Below are 19,017 nucleotides of genomic sequence, written 5' to 3'. Positions count from 1 at the left end.
GCGTAATGTTTACTCCTTGCTCCTTCACATTTCTTTCTACGCAGCATTTTTGCCCAAAGGGACAGACACTCCCTTGAAAATATATTATCTCATATGGATATACTGTACTTTTATTCCCAAGATCTCCAAGCCCTGTCATATCTATTAGCTCCATCTGCCCTCGTGACTCGGAGAAGGCAATGGCACCCCACTCCAGTACTCTTGCCTGAAAAATCCCATGGGCAGAGGAGCCTGGTAGGCTGCAGTCCATGGGGTCGCTAAGAGTTGGATACGACTGACTGACTTCACTTTCACTTTTCACTTTCATGCATTGGAGAAGGAAATGGCAACCCACTCCAGTGTTCTTGCCTGGAGAATCCCAGGGATGGGGGAGCCTGGTACGCTGCAGTCTATGGGGTCGCACAGAGTTGGACACGACTGAAGCGACTTAGCAGCTTCATGAATTCCCATTTGCTGAGAAGGAAAGAGAGGGGTCAAGGGTGATAACTAATGCAATGTTGAGTCTGTAGGTTGTGTCTCTTCCAGTTCAGGGGTCCCTACCCATAGCCCGCTGCCGGGTCAGCCTGGGTCCTGGTGATATTGTGAGTTGCCTACAGCTCAGAGACTGGCTGTGACTCAACACTGCCCAGACACCTAGACTACTAGCAGGGAGCTTAAGGGGACAAGTGGCCTCGAGGACGAAGTGAGAGGAGACCTCAATTCATCCTCTGAACACTGAGCTAGCAGAGAGGGATGGCCAAAAGGAAATCCTTGGTAACCAATAACCACTTTTTTTTAACAAGTTGGTTTGGGGACTTCTGAGGCTCGCTTGGCACACTATAAGTGGTAAATAAAGAGTTCTTGAAATAATGGTAGCAGTTTATGGAAAATGTTCCAAGGAAAGTTAGAATCTTATTGCTGGGACTTCCCTGGTGGTCCAATGACTAAAACTCCATACTCCCAATGCAGGGGGCCCAGGTTTGACCCCTGGTCAGGGAACTAGGTCCTACATGCCACAGTTAAAGATCCCTTATGCTGCAATGAAGACCAAAGATCTGGCAAGCTGCAACTAAAGACCCAGTGAAGCCAAATCAATATTTTTTTAAAAGAGAATCTTGTCATTGATTAACGGATAGGCTATTGCAAAAACAGATTACTGAAGTTAAGAAAACAGAGAAGTAACAAGAGTAGATTCCTGTTGGAATGACTATACATTCCTTGTGGGCAAACACTGCACAGTCATTTTCCGGTCCGACAGTAGTTTAACAACTGTCTACAGAATGGCATGGGCACAGGGAAGCCGCTTGGGCTCCGGTGGTTCCCGTGCTCAGTGTGCTGCTGGGAGCCGTGGCTGTTTCTGCACTCAGGATAGAGGGCCTGGTAGAGTCTGGGTGTGTGGCTGAAAAAAAGAATTTTTTCTTTGTCTTTTACTGGAGGGAAAAAAGAGCATAACACAGGTTCTCTGGTAGTAGAAACCCACAGGCTATGTCCTGTGGGACATAATGTGACCAAAAAACTGTCTGTAGAGCAGATATTTTTATAACTCACGATTAGGCCACAGAGCCAGAACAAAGGGGACAATGGAGCGGTTACATAGCCCATGCTGCTCTGTTAAGAGCACCACGTGGAACCCAACTGTGTACTTCCGGCACCTGGCCAGAACAGGCGGCCAAGCCCAAGCCCCTCAGCTTGGCAGTGAAGAAACTGACTGGAGTGGCCAGTGAGGCTGCCATCTAGCAGTTCACCCCCGAACCCAGGTGATCGACTGTGGATGCAGGTACACAAGTGGACCATGATGGTGACTCCACAGTGAGACTAGGACCAGCTCTATCCAGCACAGATCAGGCAGAGGATCAACAAACCTGAGTGCCTCCTCATGTGTGCCAGGCCCTGAGCTTAGTGCTGGTCTTTGAGACGAACAAGGCCACTGTGGTCCCTCCCTCTGCTGAGGGAGACCAACAAAGAGTACAGTGGTGGCCCTTCTGTAACTGCCCTGCAATTCCAGAAATCCCTCCATTTTCTGCAGACAGGAAGGGGGGTGGGGACAGTTACTACCTCTTTTAAATAGCTCTGGTAGCCCTAAAGCTTGGGACCTGACCTTTCAGTTCCCCTTAAAGAAACATGTAGAAACAAGTTGATGCTCTCCACTCAGCATTTCAAAACAGGATATAAATACTCAATGCAAGAACACACTATCTTAGGACTCCCTAGTGAAAAGCAAAAAACAAGGTAGACAGAAAAAAATTCCAAAGCTGTGGTCTCATATGTGTGGAAATCTAGGGCTGTTAGGAAGAAAAATGTTTCTTATACTGGAAACTTCAGAGAAACCCTTCTTCAGCACAATGGGGGACAGAAATGATACCCACACAAGCCCAGTCTAAACGGCTCGGCAAACCCCTCAGCCTTCATTCTCCAAAATACACTTTCATAAGAAGTGGTTATTTCATCAAATTCAGGCTGTCAGGAAATAAATCATACAGTCACTTGTAATATAAGCAAATACCTAGAAATGGTCCAGGTAGTCCTGGTGCAAAACAGTTAAAAGAAAAGAAATCTTGCCCAGACTTCTTCCTGGCTCAAAACCTGATGGGCAATTTTGCAGCTAATTTCTAACCCTTGACAATAAAACGATTCTGGCCGCTGCTCCCACCACCAGGCCCTGCTCTGGTGGAGCAGTGCCCTTCACTTTGGTCAGCAGGGTCCTGCTGCACACACTGCTATACGCGCCCAAAGTGTGAAGCCGTGTGCAACTGCAGAAGCCACATGTTCCTGGCTCCAGAAAGGAGGGGCTCGCTAGAACCTTGGAAACTCTTTCACTCCCCTTCTGCTCTGCCTTACCAAGCCCTCTCACAGAAAGCCATTGTGTAGGTTCAAGAAAGAAAGAAAAGAAGGGCGGACTTTTCCTGGCTCCCCTGCGGACTACACGGCCATGTAAAAGCACAGCAGCCACCCCCAACAGCTCTGGAGAAGTGCAGGCCTCAGGGGGCTCCACCGACACTGGCTTCTCACTCTGGTTTGCGCAGGGCAGCATTGTCTAATAATGAGCTGAGCTCAATTGCTTGCTGTGTATTTTGCCGCACAACTAATCCCTCATATTTGTGCTTTTCACCCACAAGTCTTTTATTGTTTGCTCTAGGGAAGAAAAAGCCTCACCTTTGAAGCAACCCACACCTTCTCTCTGCCCTGTGGCTCTCTCACCTCCTCCTCTGTTGTAGACAACGCTCTGACCAACCACTGCAGATGCATCCATTTGTCTCCCCCAGTATTAGTGCTTCTTGAGCTTTCTAGGGGCCAATGGTCTAAAGGTGAGAACAGTGATTCTATCAGGCAGCTGATCCTCTAGGTCTCAGCCAGCTCAGTGTTTGTAATAATTCTTAAATGCATGCTTACTGGTCCCTTAATTTCCTCAGTTGGGCATCTGCTCAGAGTCCTTTAAAAGAAGAACTTTTTCCAACCATTTGGAGGTCAGCCAAAGGTAGCCCAACTAGATATCACTGTTCTTCCCACCCCGTGATTGCTCTGGACTAAGATGGATTCCTGCCTCCCTTCACTGATCCATTTGGTCAAACCATCAGGCACAGAGAACATTAGAGCAATTTCTTTTCCCTCCTACACTTATTTATCATCACCCATCCACCACACCTTAGACCATTACCTCTTCCAAACTCTAACTCCTTCCCCAAGAAGTGTGAAAAGAGAAACGATCAACTTACACAGCCTGACGTAGAGTTCTTAGAATGTATTTTTGTTCACCTGAAAAATAAAACTTTTAAAAAATATACAGGACTTTTTGAGTACAGGTATATCTTAAATGGCTGAATTATAAATAATGTCTCTGGGCATGCTCACAGCTGGGGCTGGAGTTGATGTCCCAATTCCAGTGAAGGCGTTAGAGTCAGGAGGCCAACAGCTGAACCCACAAGTGGTCTCTCTAGATGCCGATCCATCCCAAAGTGGATTCAACAGTCCAGAATGCAGGGGTCAGAATGGGGACAGGGGACTGGACTCCCAGATGTTCTCCTGCCAGTTCAAAGGATTCTTGGAATAAGAGATCGATTTACAAATTATTAAAATATAGGACTAAAAATTCACACAATAAATATAAATTACAGGCTATTATTGAAGTTATAAAGTGGCATTCTATGTTTCTTCCCCCAGGCCCTCACCAAAAATTTAAAAAGGTCTCAAAGGCTTCCTAATGACCAAAGTCAAGTGCTCGGAAATCTCCTTCAGCCAAGACACCTTGGGGGTGCTACCAGCCTGCCCCTAGGCAATGACAGCTCAGCTGCTTTTATCTTGCCCACAGCAGGACATGGCTGAAATCGAGGCTGTGGTCCTGTAAACCTGGATCAGAGCTAACTGGAGTATAGGCCAGAAAACTGGAGAGACAAATTGTTTCAGGACTCAGGTGGATAAGTTGTTGTTGTCGTTGTTTTAAAGTGCCTCATTTCCCAAAAAGGAAACACGAACGGGTTTGATATCTTGTCACTACCCACACTCAATTGCCTAAAAGCAAGTGGCGGAAGGAAATGGAATCCAAATTGAGGATGTAGAATTCTTGTGGCCCCAGAGCTAGCTTTCCATCTGTCATTTCACTTGCTGCTTCTCATCTCAAAGAAAGTATAGGCTGCATATAAGTAGGGCTTATCAGGAGAGGTAAAGACTAGGCAGTTTAGCTTTCCCATGGGTGGTCTATTATCTGGCTATCAAAACACAATACTGAGTTTGAAGCCCATCTTTCAGCCTTTCGAGTTCCACAGTAGAACTCAAAACCAGAGGATGTGCTCAAAGCTCTGGATTTACAACAGATTTCATTCTAATCACAGGGCTACACTGTCACTACAGGCTCAGGGCAAGAGGGAAGGTGAAGGTGATTACAGAACAAGACCTGACCTTGAAGAGCAGGGGAAAAAAAAGGATAAAACACTTGTGAGCCATTCTACTTACAAAAGCTTGCTCTTCCTAACCTCTGTGAGAAGGCCAAGGGTTGAAGCACAGAGACATTGCTCTTTCCCTTCCTTTCTTCCCTGGCGGGTATCCAGATACTTGGGGCTGCAATAGAAAGCCTCTTAGGTGGGGGCACTAGGGTGGGAAGAGGAGGAGACTGGTACATTCCTCACCCTCCCCAAACTGCTTCTACTTCTCCAAAGGTTTTCCATCGTCCTTTCAACAGGTTTGAGAACGATTATATTCTTTTGTGTCATAAACCTATCTTTCTGGAATAGGAGGGGGAAAAGGTAAAAAAGTGGGTAATGAAAAAGTGTTTGTGCCCTTCTGGCTAGCTGCACTTTGGGGGCCAGCAAATAGCCCTTGCTTAACCCCACCAGTCAGTAGCTACCCAGGGTGTGGGAGGATACATGTAGTTCTATGTAATTATAGCTTCTAGTGCATATGTCAACAACTATATACAGGGATCTATAAATTAAATGCATCTGTGGCCACTGCAACTAGGTTGACGTACCTGAGCTCCACTACTTTCGGTGCCCGCCTCCTTGCAAGAGCTTCGGCTTATTAAAGAAGAGCCCCTACAGCTCCCTCCTTTCTTTAAGTCTTGGGGGAGAGCCCGAGTCACCCCTCCACGTAGGATACATAAGAGCTAGCGGCGCAGAAGGGTTCAGTGCTGGGATCTCCCCACCCCTCCCCCACCCCCTTATGGCTCAGGGCCCTGGCGCAGCACCGTCCGTAGGAAGACCAAACCCGGAACCCCCGGGGCATAGTGGTCCCTTGGCTGAAGATGAGCTGCAGGGCCCTCACCCCTGGGGCGAGCCGGCGATCATCGGGGTAAGAGAGGCGTTCACTCCTGTGGGGGTCACTTCCGCGGGCTCCCCGCCCGGTCCTGCTGCAAAGTCCTGCCTCCGGGCTTGGGGAGGATGGTTTCCGGCCGCCCCTGCCACCGAGGGGTTCAACGACTCCCCGGCGCCGCCGCCGCTTCCTCCTCGTCCTCCTCGGCCCCCCGCGGCTGCTCCAGCGGCCCGGCTTGGGGGCTGTCGGCAGAGGGTTCCGGAGATACGGGCCGCGCCGCCTGCAGCGGGGGCGCGTCGCGCGGCGCCTCGCGGCGGGACAATCCCGTGCTGTTGGGCCCCGCCGCCGCCCCCGAAGTCCCGGACGGGCCGGTGGCGTTGGAGCCGCCGGGGGGCGGGCCGGCGGCTCCCCCCGAGGTCCCGGCGCCCACCGGCTGCCAGATGAGGCTGTAGTAGACGGCGAGCACGATGGCGGCCAGCGACACGGAGAGCACGTAGGCGAACACGGTGGCGAGCCGGACCCACTTCTTGTTGGTCTTGGCCGCCATCTTCGCCTTCTTGTCCCCGGTGTAGGTGGCCGGCTTGCCCCGCTCGGCCGGGGCCGCGTCGCGCTCCTTCATGGGGGGGCCCCGGCCTTTGCCCCGGTGCTCCACGGCCCCGGTTGGAGGGGGCCTGGCGGCCTGCAAGGACTGGGCAAGGGGCGGCCCGGCGCCCTCGGTTCCCGGCCGCTCGGCTCTCCGCAGCCGCTCCTCACGCCGCCAGCCCGCAGCCCGCCACTGCGTCGCTGCAGCCGCCGCCGGGGCCTGGACCAGTCACCGCCGCCAGCGCCGCCGCCGCCGCCGGCCCGTCAGTTGCTTCCTCGCTGCCGCCACAGCCACAGCCGCCACAGTCGCCCGACTCCAAGTCCCCATCCGCCGCCGCCGCCGCCTGCCCGGCCGGCCGCCCGGTCTCCAGTGGCCGCGCGGACAGCGCTCTCCGCTCCAGCCGGGCTCCCCCGCCTCGCGCGCCGGCAACAAGGGGCGGGGGAAAGAGCTGCTGGGGGCTGCCTCTTAAAAGGGCAACGGCGGGGGTCCGGAAGTGCCGCGCGGGGAGGAGGCTGGCTGTTGGCGGGAGCCGGGAGCCCCCCGCCGGGACGCCCCGTTAAGAGAGGGTTAACAGAGGCTGTCTCTTAAAAGGGCAACGTCGCCGCAGCCCCGCATGGGCTGACTCGGCGAGGGTGGGAGCCTCCGGCGCTTCTTTAAAAGGGGAACAGCGTCTTTTGGGGCGGAGTGGTGAACTAGAAGCTGGGCGGGGAGGGGCGGTCGGACCGCGGAGCTGTCAACTCTGGCGCCTCCCCTCTGTGTTCAGACTGCCCGAAGTGACAGGTTATGTAGCAGCAGCGGCTTCCGCTCCCAGGCCTCAGTTTACCTCCAGAGGCGGGGGTGATTTCACCTTGGTGCTCTCGACTCGCGCCCGGTCCCTCGTACCCTCCGGGCGGGTCTTTCAGACCCCTTTACTTCTAGCGAGCCTGGCCCACGTCTGGCGTAGGCAGCCCAGGAACCTGGAGAATGCACTGAGGTTGCAGCTGGTCGGTTTCTTTCCTAGCCCTCACTCCCACCCGCAGCCGCATCCCGCCCCGGACTTCAGGCGCTCTCCCGATTCTCTGTCCTTTCCCGAGTCGGGAGAGTACACGTGCTGAGCTGGTTCTCCAGACTCTCCCCCCGCCTTAGTCCTGAAGTTCGCAACAGGTCCCAGATCCCGCTTTAGGGGGATTCTGGCTCCCGGGTTTAGGCTTGATCCATGGACTCAAGAGGCTCCACTGAACCGGTGGAGCGGCTTACAGAGTTTTCTCCTTCTCTGACCCAATTCAGGTCTCAGCCTGGGCGGTGATCCCTTGCCACCCTTCGTACGTGGGGCTTGTCATCCCTTGGAGAGTCTGTCTCCAAGCTCACACTCTCAGTAGCCACTTCTCTCTTTTGCCTTCTCTCCGCCCCCGACTGCATTCCGTTTGTGAGATTTTCTAAAATTTCTGGTTCTCTCCTCCTTGAGTTCTGCTTCCTTTGTTCCCAGAGCTGGGTCTATGGACCGCCTGGGTATCTCAATGGGTATGGGAGAACTGCCTTGGAGTGGTGGGGGTGGGGTGGGGAGAAGACAGTCCTCATGGGGTTCTGTGGGTGAATCTTTCCTCCTGGCTCCTGGCTTCAGATTCTGTGGGCCAGGCTCGCTAGAAGTAAAGGGGTCTGAAAGACCCGCCCGGAGGGTACGTGGGACCGGGCGCGAGTCGAGAGCACCAAGGTGAAATCACCCCCGCCTCTGGAGGTAAACTGAGGCCTGGGAGCGGGAGCCGCTGCTGCTACATAACCTGTCACTTCGGGCAGTCTGAACACAGAGGGGAGGCGCCAGAGTTGACAGCTCCGCGGTCCAACCGCCCCTCCCCGCCATCTTTATCTTTTCCATTTCTCCAGCTTCTTAGTTTCAAGACACCATGCCCCCTTACGAAGTCCCACCTCAACGCTGCTTCCCTGCCTCCTCAGCAGCACAAAAGTCAAGTGGCTACCAGAGTTGAGTGTGCTGATGAGTGCCTGGAACTGCAACACCATAGCCAGGTGATTCCTGAAGCTCAGGTGCGAGTCTGCCGCTAGCATTGGCCAACCGGACTTATTCCAAGAACAGCATTCCCTTTACTTTTCTGAGAAATTTTAAGGACATTGAACGTGTGGAGTGCTTATTGCCTTCTGCAGGCTGATGGGGAAAAGACAACCACTCCTTCCCCATTCTGCTCCCAAGGTGGCCAGAGCCTATCATGCAGGATGACCTGTTAAGTCAAACCTCCCGGATTGTCTCTGGATGTTGAACTCTCTTCTCTCCCTTACTCTCTGACCTTCCTGGTAGGACTATTTGTACCAGCTATACCAAGGTGAATTATTAGTAAAGGTTCCAAGTGAGTCCATCCAACCCAAAGCCTCCTTCCAACTGCTTCCTTGAATGCACTCAGTTTCTTCTGTTGCAAATTAAACTTCTTTCTTCTTGTTTGGCTCCCAGTGAAGTAGGAAAACAGCCTGTCACTTTTTTCCATACCGAAAAATAAATATACTTGCAGCCCCTATTCAAATCCTCTCACCCTATTCTTCTCCAAACTAAACAGTGCCAGCTTCTTTAACCTGTCATCAATAAGCTCTATTTATTATCTGGATTTACACAGTGTCTTTTACCCTAGGAACTCAAAATGCTTTCAGATATAATTGAGCCTGATCTCTGCGGTGCCTGAGCCATTAAGAAACCATTAGCGTATTCCTATTGCAGGCAACTAAATGGCCCCCTAGTGGCCTGAAAGTGAATATGCTTCTTTAAGAGCCTCTCTTGGACTAAGGGTAGGCAGTCAGAGCAGAGAATCAAAACAGCCTGGGGACAGAATAGGCCCCAAAGGTCCTCTTTTGTAAATACCCTAGAATCTTGCCCACAGCATCCTATGGAGCACCCTCCAGAATCAGCTAAAAGACCCTCCATGTTGGTGTACCTTATTGTCTGCTCCCTAAGGCAGCCCTTTTGGGGTTTGGAAAGTTCTGACCAATTGTAGCAGCAGCGACATCCACATCTGTATTATATGCTCAGCATTATGCTAGGGCTTCCCAGGTGGCTCAGTGGTAAAGAACCCACCTGCCAATGTAAGAGCTTCAGGAGACTCGGGTTTGATCCCTGGGTCAGGAAGATCCCTTTGAGGGGAAAATGGCAACCCACTCCAGTATTTTTGCCTGGAAAATCCCATGGACAGAGGAGTCTGGTGGGCTACAGTCCATGGGGTCGCAAAGAGTTGGACACAACTGACATGCATGCAGCCGGCACTATACTAAGCACTTACATTCCTTGTCTCATTTGTCTCACAATAATCTACCAGGTAGTTGTTATTTACCTTCATTTTAGAGATGAATAAATTGCCTCCATAAAAGTTCAACAACTTACCCAAAGTCTCATAACTAGAGAGAATTCAAACCTGAGTCTTTCTGACTCTAGGACCTTAGATCCTGATCTCTCTCTGCCTCACAGGTAGAGCTGAAAGTTGTCTCTGTAATGAATGTTGGGAGTACCGCCCACATCACCCTCAGGATCAAGGCACTCATTCCTCTAGCTATTAGGGATGTTGACTTCTGATGGCTCACAGCTGCCACTGTCTCTGGGCATTGCCCGTAGGCACCAAAGGAAGCTGCATCTTTCTCTTGGCTCACAAGACCAAAACACAGAGCCAAGTTGCAACAAACCTGGGAAGAGAAGGAGGAGGGCTCCATCTCCAAAATGCTGCAGAAGTAGCCAGTATGTATTGACAGGAGCCAGGAGAGAATGTATAGGCTGAATCAAGGGGGAGCTGAATACTATTAAGTTGAATGAGGGGGAGTTTATTGATTTAGGAGCACTCTCCCGTGAAACAGAATTTCATATCCTGACAAGGATCCTGGGAGATAGGCTACCAACTGAAACGGAAATGCCAGAAGTACCATGGCAGAATGTGGAAGGAGGGTTCAAAAAACCCAGAGAAGTGGTCATGCTCTAGTGGATGTTCTGTGTAAGGCCAGAAATCCACTTCAGTTCTGCAGGAAGGCCCAGAGGATACTCTTGTTATCAGAGCAAGAAGGAGTGCACTTACTGAGAAGCTGAGTTTTGGCTGTCCTCTGCAGGTCAGGGCCGACAGCAAGAGACCAACACAGAACTGGCTCCCTAATAACAGCGGGGTTGACGGGACCACAAAATGATGGAGACCAGAGGTTGTCACACCATTGTGAGGAGCAGCAAGTTGGACTGGCAATGGGGGGGGGGGTCCTGACGGTAGAGCCATGCAGATGGTTAATAAAATAGGATGTAACATTACATCCTATTAGTGCATAGGATGTAACATTACTGGGGCAAATTAGTGCAAAGAGTTCCCTTTTCACAATTTTGCAAGTCTTTTAAATGTGGTTTTATAGACAACAGCTGGATTCTCATATCAGCTATGGTTGGCTATATGTTATTTTGTTTAAAATATGTGAAGAAAATCTGGCCTCACAAAGATATGTAGTTGGAAAAGGAGCATTTTAATAGTCTTTTCAACTAATTGTGGGTATTTTTCTTTGATACTACACCAAACTCAACAAGTGGTATTTTCTTAAATGGTAGTTATAATGTAGATTATAAAACTCTTTCAGTGAACTTTTGTACTCAATCACATTAAAGTCTATTGATCTATCTTGTATTCTTTTTTTTTTCAGCATTCATCAGCTTTATTTTTATTTTAGAAGGTAATATATACTCGATAAAAAAAATATCGTGCATTCTGAATGACTTTTCTAACCTGTGCATGATTTTGTTACATCCTTTGGTCATTTGGAAAATATTAGGTCATTGACTTATACAGATCTTTCATATATTGATACAATTCATTATATAATACTAAAATTCAAATTTGTTATTATCATCAGAAATATTGGGAATCTGTCAACTTGATGATAGTGCATACAAGTTTCCTAAAATTCTAATTTTCATTTGAAAGCTCAAATTGTATCATTGACAATAGATACTATCAGTTGTTTTCCTCAGAGTTACAGGCTTACTTGGCTTGAATTTGAGAAAATATCTGCCAAATAACCAAGTCCAATGACCATAGTTTATCTGTCAGTTATTTTTTCAAGTGAAAGTGATGTTTCATGAAAAAAAAAAAGGCTAGTTTAGGTTATTCTCAATTGTGCAAGTACTTTTTTTGAGAGAACCATTCTATTTCTGTGTGCAATACAGTGCTATTTAATTACAGAGAAAATTAAAAAGACATGTATTTACAAGTTATGATTTAATAACATTTAACAAATTTCATTGCTTCATTAAGGACATTCTTAACTAAAACTGATTGTTTTCTTCTCTTCCTTCCTTCCCTTTCCTCCCTCCCTGGTCACTACCAGAACAGTTTGGTTCCACTGCCTTGGTTTGATAAGGCGCAACATTGCTTTCAGTGCAAATGTCAACACAGTTAAAAAGATAAATAATGTCTTACATGCAAATATTTTGACCTTGTGAAATACCTGAAGTGGTTTCAGGAACTCCCAGGGATCTACAGACCACACACAGAATTGCTGAGTTGTACAATGAAAAGAAATCAAGAATGAAAGACCAGGAGACTGGTGATGGTTGCTCCAATAAAAAATCCCAATACCAGGCTTCACTGGTGGCTCAGTGGTAAAGAATCCACCAGCCAAAGCAGGAGACACAGGTTGAATCCCTGATTCTGAAAGGTCCCACATGCTGTAGAGCAACTAAACCCATGACCCACAACTACTGAGCTTGTGCTCTAGAGCCTGGGAACTGGGACTACTGAGCCCACGGGCCTCAGCTGCAGAAGCCCATGCACTGAGAGGCTGTGCTCCACACCAAGGGAAGTGGCTGCAGAGAGAACCCCACACATCACACCGAGCGAGTAGCCACTGCTCACACAGCTGAAGAAAAGCCTGCACAGCAACCAAGAGCCAGCACAGCCACAGTACATAAGTACAACTTAAATCAGTCAATCAATAAAAGAATTAGAAATATCAACTTAAAAAAAAAAAAGGCACAATACCTTATCTGGTTTCTAGACCTGACTCCATTTTCAGATCCAAAACCCTTTGACTGAAGAAGAGACTGGGTCCCAGGAGGAAGGCCTCCGTAATACTGTGGCAATACAGTAATGATTGTTCTACTCCTTCCCCGAAGGGACCATGGCCGTTTACTGGGTAACTGTACAGGGGGGAAAGTGGAATAGCCAAACTTTTTAAGGTCATACAGTGTCTGAGTTGACACTGATATCTGGAGACCTGAATTATCTTCATGGCTGCCTGGTAGAGTAGCCCTACATAAAAATATGTGCAGGCCCACGGGCTGTAGCAAATGGCTTGATGAGTTGGCCTAGAAAGAGAAGCAATGGGAAACTGGAAACAAGAAGAGGCACACGGCTGTAGCTATAGGAGTGGACACAAAGTGTGAAGACCCACACATTGTATGTTAATGGCCACCGGAGGGGACCCACCGTGGAGGAGAGGCTAAATAGTCAAGCAGATATAATGGTTTGGCTAGTTGACATCAGTCAGTCTCTGTCACTGACCACTTGTGTTGGCCCAATGGGTACACGGATAAAGTGGCCATGTTGGCATAGATGGAGGCTACACTTAGTGTATGGTGGCAGGGATAGGCCTAACAGAATGGGCTCTCATTCACCAAGGCTGACTTTTTATTGTTCTTGCCAAATCTCCAACCTGCCAACATCTGACAACCAACCAGCTACTTGGTGATGAATTGTACATTGAAATGTACCAGTACATTGTACTGGTTTTAATGTAGAAGGGTTGGTGATTTATCCCGACTTGAATCGGCATGTATTCTGGATCGTTTTCTCTTTCTTGCTAAAGGCCTCAAGTAGCACTGCTCTCTGAGAGCTTAAAGAGTGTTTGATTCATAGACATGGGATCTCACACAACATTACATCAGACCAAGAGTCCTACTTCACAGCAAAACAATGAGCACATAGTCATGGAAGAATCTTCTGGGCACATAGAATCTTCTGGTCTTACCACATTCTTTGCTACCTATCTACTGGTGAAAAGAGCTGATAGAGTGAAGGAACAGTCTTTCAAAGGTGCAGCTGAAGCACTATTTTAGAGATGGTGGGACATCATGCTACAGGATGAAGTATGCACCCTGTTTAATTATAATATGGCCCAGCAGTAGGATACAGAAGCCTAATAAACATGGGGTTGAAGTTGGAGCAGCCCCACTCACCACCGCTCCCAATGATACTTTGGGAGAATTTATGGTTCTTATTCCTACAGTTCTAGGATCTCTGGGTTTAGAGAATCTCGTTCCTAGAGGTGGAACATTCCCATGAGGGCACAGGAAAAAAAACTCATGGACTTTAAGTGTGGCTGCTTCCCGCCTCTTAGTTTCCTTGTGTCAAGAGACCAGCAGGCAAGAAAAAGGAGTCACTTCCTGCTGGGGGTACTTGACCTTGATCCTTGGGAATACGATGGCTGCTGCTCTATCATGGGGCCAGGGAAGGATATGTTTGGCACCCAGGTGATCCTCTAGGGTGTCTCTTGATACTCTTTTGCCCAGTTTTGATAAGTTTGGCAGCATGGCTTGAAAAGGGCATGGTGATTAGGAGCTCAGACTCCTGAGCCAGGTGGGCCACTTAGATCATGAGAGATACCAACTGAAGGGAAAGATAATCTAGAAGGGGGTATTGGAGGGACGCTGAATATCAGCCTGACACCAAGACAAGCTTCAGTAGTGAGGACTATATTTCATCCTACTTGCCTCCCTGTAAGTTCCCGAAAGGAAACAATCACCAGAATTCTGGAGTGGCTCTTCCCAGGCAGAGGGTGCTTACCATATGATGCAAATATTTCTGAGCTGTGCAAAGGGGAATACTGTCCTGGTTGGTAGGGTGCACCACCCAGATCTTGCCTCTGGGACCAATAAGCTTATCCCCAAGTTGGTAGGAGTGTTGCTGCTGATGGCTCACAGCTGAGTTTCTCTCTAGGTATTTCCTTCAACTGCCAAAGTGAGCTGTCTTTCCTGACTTCATGAAGGATAAGCTACCAGGTCAGTGCTGCAGGAAGGGCTTTCAACCTCAGTCAGGACCAACTCTGAAAGGTCCTCCCCACCTTCAAGCTGCCTGTGGAGGAGTCCTTGATTGTGACCACATCCTTGATCCTTTTCTTCCTCTGCTCAATCTTGTTTCCTTCACTCCCTCAGATATGTTGTTTCTGAGAGCACTAAATAACTAAATAACTCCCAATAAACTTCCTACAAGCAAATCTTCGTTTCATAATATTTCATGAGGAACTTGATCTAAGACAATCACCTAAACCACCTAAAATTCCAATCTTTGGGACCCAAAGGTGAACAAGTCTCATCCATTTGAAGGTGGAACTCACCATCTTCTTCTATGCCATGGCTCCCTCTGCCAGCCCTCACAGAGCGTCGGGTGCATCCTACACCCTGGCCACCTTCCACCAAATGTCCTCCAGCTTGCTTTCCCCCATCATAAAGCCACCAAGACTGAAGTCCCAGAGTGCAGTCAATGTGGTCTGACGTACCAAGAATGAGCATAGGCGTGAGTCTTCCTTGGTTCTAGAGCCCTGGCTACACATTGGAACCAAGGCTGAAGCTCTTCAGATATCCAAACTCCTCATTTCCCCTTCCCCACCCACACATCCCAGGTCCTGATTCAGAAGGTCTGGGTACAGCAAGGAATAGGCAGCGTTTCCAGAGCTTCCCAGGCGATTCTGATTGATATCAAAATGGAGAGTCACTGGGCTCAGTATTCTACTTTAATTCAGCAGCCTAAGAGTCTGTCCGCTTTTTTGGCAGCCTTTTCATTTGACTCATGAAATGAAAACCTGTCAGCGAAAACCCTCAGTTTTATTCACACATGCTTCTGCTAAGCCGCTACTTCCCCACCCTGTCCTTGTACACTCGGTGCCTTGGAGCCAAGCCCAGATCTCTCAGTTAAGCCCTGTTCATTTTACCTTGTGAGGTTCAGGCTATTGCTCCAGCGGGTTAGGATGTTTGGGGATCCTGAGTATGTCTCTCAACAACTTCCCTGTCCTTACTGGCTTCCTGCTACTTGCAAAGTTGAAGGGCTGGTTCACTGTGACTTTGCCCAGGTCCTGATAAAAAGATGGACCAGGATAGGAGTAAGGATGGAAGCAATCAATCAGTTCTGAGGGCATTCCTTATGCACAAGTCACCATGCCTGCCTGGAGAAGAATGTGTCTAACTCATTTCCATCACACTTATGAAAACAGGTCCTTTTCACAGACAGATGAACTGCGGCAGAGAAAACGAGAAATGTGTCCAAGAACAGCCCATAGGAGGAAGAGGCTATCCTTCTCCTGCTGTCTTCAGCTCTCATCTCTAGGTTTGTCATCTCTCAGAGGAAAGTGACAAGGTTGGCCCTTCTGAATGGAAAGATTTTTAGAGCGGAATGAATCTTGGAAATGATCAAAAGTTTAAAGATCAGAGAGCTTAGGTAACTTGTTACAATCTCATAGCAAACCTTTTCTCCAGTTGAGATTGAAATCAACGTTTCTTGAGGATGGATCCAGGCTTCCCCTAGCTATACCTCCATGTAAGTTTGATTCAAAATGACACTTCAAAGGGAAACACACACGGGACTGCTTCTTTTCCACTTTGAAGTCCCAGATGGTTTCTTCTATGATTCTAGCAGGGATTGGCATGGGAGGACAGGCAATACCTTCCTTCTGGGTTTCTGCAGAGAACTCTTGATCACCTGCTTTCGTCCCTAAGGGATTAGCAGCTCAGCACCTGCTTACCCAGCCTTGTCCCTGCCTCCATTCATACCCAGCTCTCAGCATGCCTTTGGTGGCTGGGTCTGGAGCCACAGCTGGACATACAGCCAGACTAATGGACAGCCCCTGGTCCTTACTGTCATGCCTGCCTCATCAGCTGTGGGGGCTGTGATGATGATAAGGTGGTGGGCGGTTGGTGCTTGTCCATGATGTGAGCCCTTGTGCTTATGATGTCAGGAGTTCAGGCTGCTTGGGGGACAGTCTCCTTCAGGTCTAAACCAGGAGCACCCCTAACTCAATCTGCCCTGGGAAGGGTAGGATCATACCTTGGCATCAGCCCCTGATCCTCACAAACTGCCAAAAAAGAATCCAAAGAGCAAGTCAGTAAAGATGCTTGTGGAAACGATAGCAATATATACTGAGGAGATAGTAATGAGAAACTGATTTTCTCCTGTCTGTGTCTGCTAACAAGTAATAATATTAACAACAAAACAACAAAAATAATGATAATACTATTGTGCTCATGTGCAGGCCATGTATGAAGTACTTTACATCCATTGTATAATTTAACTCTTATAGAGTCCTGTGAGGCATAACGATCCCCATTTTACAGGTGAGAAAGCTGAGGCACAGGAAGGTTAGCTATCACAAGACAAACCAGCTAGTAGGTGGCTGGGTTCATAGAGCAGTGATCCCAGCCTGGCTCCCCGTGCCTGACTAGGAAACCGATCTTCAAGGATGCAACATCTGAGCCATTTTCATTTCAAAAGTAGGCTGGCCACTGGCCCAAGACTCACCACAGGCCTCCGGGCTCCTGAACCCCACTGCTTCATCAGGTAAGTCATGGCAGCAGGTGAGAAACCCACCTAATCTGACTCTCTCATTTGTCTGGTAACTGGGCCACCCAAAGACCTAAGTTCGACTTCCAGCACTAAACTTCTCTGATAAACAGGTTGAAAAACCAAAAGCATGGGGTCCTCACACAGAGCTGCCAGGTGAGCAAGTGACCTCAGGACCTGCCTATGGGGCTCCAGGCCACCTGGATCTCCCTGGGAGATAGCCCCCTGTTGCAGCTAACTTCTCACAGTCTGCTACCACCCAAAGCTCGGCCATGCCAAACTCTCCAGCATACCCATCGCCACGACTGACAGACCCTCCAGAGACTTCCCTGAGGATCTGCCCTGCTCAGATTCCCAGCCTTTCCCCAGGAGGCCCGTGCTTTCTAGTGCGCCCAGCAGGGGGCATCCTCACCCTTCCTCCTTCTGCCCTGGGGGTGAGATTGGGAGCTGGTGTGAGGCACTCTCTACTCAGCTCAGCCCAGGAGTCAGTTTGTCAAACTGGGTATTCATGTGACCTCTCTGATTTTCTCTATATCCACTCTACCATTATTTACACAATATTTTTGTCGTTCATATTTTAAAATACCTAAATATTTTTGAAGGAAAAGAAGCCCTTTTTGGGCTTCCCTGGTGACGCAGACTGTAAAGAATCTGCCTGCAGTGCAGGAGACCCGGGTTCAGCCCCTGGGTCAGGAAGATCCCCTGGAGAAGGAAATGGCAACCTGCTGCAATATTCTTGCCTGGAAAATTCCATGCACAGAAGGGCCTGGCGGGCTACAGTCCAAGGAGGTTGCAAAGAGTCAAATATGACTGAGCATCTAACACTTTCACTTTCAAACCTTCTTTGATGAACGTTTTCCCCCCTCCCTTCACTGCATGGGTCTCCTGCATTCTGGGGGCTGCTTTGCAAGATGTGAGCAGGAGAGGACAGTTGAAGCTATAGCTGGGAGCCTCAAGAACTGGGTGTGTGGTGGGGAGGGAGGGTAAGGAGGGAGGGGAAATATATAATTATAACTGATTCAAGTTGATGTACAGCAGAGACCACCACAACATGGTAAAGCAATTATCCTACAATTAAAAAAAAAAAAAAAGAACTGGGTCCAGGTAGTGAATGTCATCACTGGGTAAAGATGAGTGAAACTTTATTCTGTGGATTCAGACCTTCAACATTCAGAGGCTGAGATAGAAAGGGTAAAAGAGTAAAGAGCCCTGAAATCCCTGCCTCAGTCCCATAAAATGGCGGGTGTGGCGGGGGGAGGTCTGTACAGGGTGGGGATTGTCTTTCCAGATTCGGAGAGAAGGCTTCAGCAAGGTGGACAAGAGGGAGGAACTTGGGTGCAGGAACAGGGTGGCTGCAGGTGACAGGTGCAGGGGCTTTGGGAAGGGACAAGGATTTCCCTTGCAAAATGCATTCAAACAGACAGAGAGGGAACCTGATCCCAGGGAGGGACTCATCGGAAGAGCAGGAGACACCAGAGGGGCCCACAGATGGGCCCGGGCTGGAGGCATGGGGGAGGAGAGGCGAGAGACAGCAGGACTCAGAGGGAAGGGAGCCTGGCTGAGTGCTTTGGCAGAGGGCAGGTCAGCATGGAGGATTCCCAAGCTGATTTCATAGGCTGTCAGGCCTTACTCCACCCCAGTGGTCTTACAATTGTTTTTCTGAGAGTTATTTTTGTGCTAGGAATCCCCTCAGCTCCAGCCCCCAAAGGGCCCCCCTCTTCCTGCCCTGGGCCAGACTGGCCATCGGAGGCAGTTCTAGGGCCTGGGCAAGGGTCCCGTGGTGACCAGGGGGTGGCACCATGATGGGACCTGGGGCAGAAAGTGGGGCCCTGAGAGGGGAAGGAAGTCCTGGTCAGAGCTCTGGCTCCCCCAGCTGGGTTAAGAAGGGTGATAAGAGCAGGTTGGGCAAGAGGAAGTGGGCTGGACTGCCCTGGGCTATGACAGCTCCCAGGGCCTGGGCCTGGGCTGGAGTAGAGTTAGGGTCATGCGTCCTGAGTGGACCAAGCAGAGGCCTCTCTGAACAGCACCCCTTGCCCTAAGTGTTCCCTCTGACAGGCCCCAGTGCAGGGCAGAGTAGGAGGCCTGCAGGAGATCACAGTGGAGGGCGGTGGCTGAAGGGTGCTCAGGGCAGTTGTGTGCTGAGTGGCGGCTAGTCAGTGAGGGTCCAGGCCT

At 49.4% G+C, this 19,017-nt stretch overlaps 1 protein-coding gene across 2 annotated transcripts; it reads right to left on the bottom strand.

Moving 5' to 3' along the window:
- Positions 1 to 3,703: 3,703 nt before the first annotated feature.
- INAFM2 (InaF motif containing 2) lies at positions 3,704 to 6,973 on the bottom strand. 2 transcript variants are annotated; one of them, XM_069597804.1, is made up of 2 exons: positions 5,441 to 6,973; positions 3,704 to 4,017 (listed from the first exon to the last, which is right to left on the bottom strand). In XM_069597804.1, exon 1 carries the CDS (start codon positions 6,338 to 6,340, stop codon positions 5,882 to 5,884), a length of 459 nt encoding a protein of 152 aa, XP_069453905.1. In that variant the 5' UTR covers positions 6,341 to 6,973; the 3' UTR covers positions 3,704 to 4,017; positions 5,441 to 5,881. The 2 variants fall into 2 exon arrangements, with proteins under 2 accessions (XP_069453905.1, XP_069453904.1); XM_069597803.1 differs by having other exon boundaries at positions 5,734 to 6,966.
- Positions 6,974 to 19,017: the final 12,044 nt, after the last annotated feature.

Source organism: Ovis canadensis, chromosome 7 (genome assembly GCF_042477335.2).
Source record: "Ovis canadensis isolate MfBH-ARS-UI-01 breed Bighorn chromosome 7, ARS-UI_OviCan_v2, whole genome shotgun sequence".
In the NCBI taxonomy this organism is placed as follows: Eukaryota; Metazoa; Chordata; class Mammalia; order Artiodactyla; family Bovidae; genus Ovis; species Ovis canadensis.
This window is presented reverse-complemented; position numbering and strand designations above follow the sequence as displayed.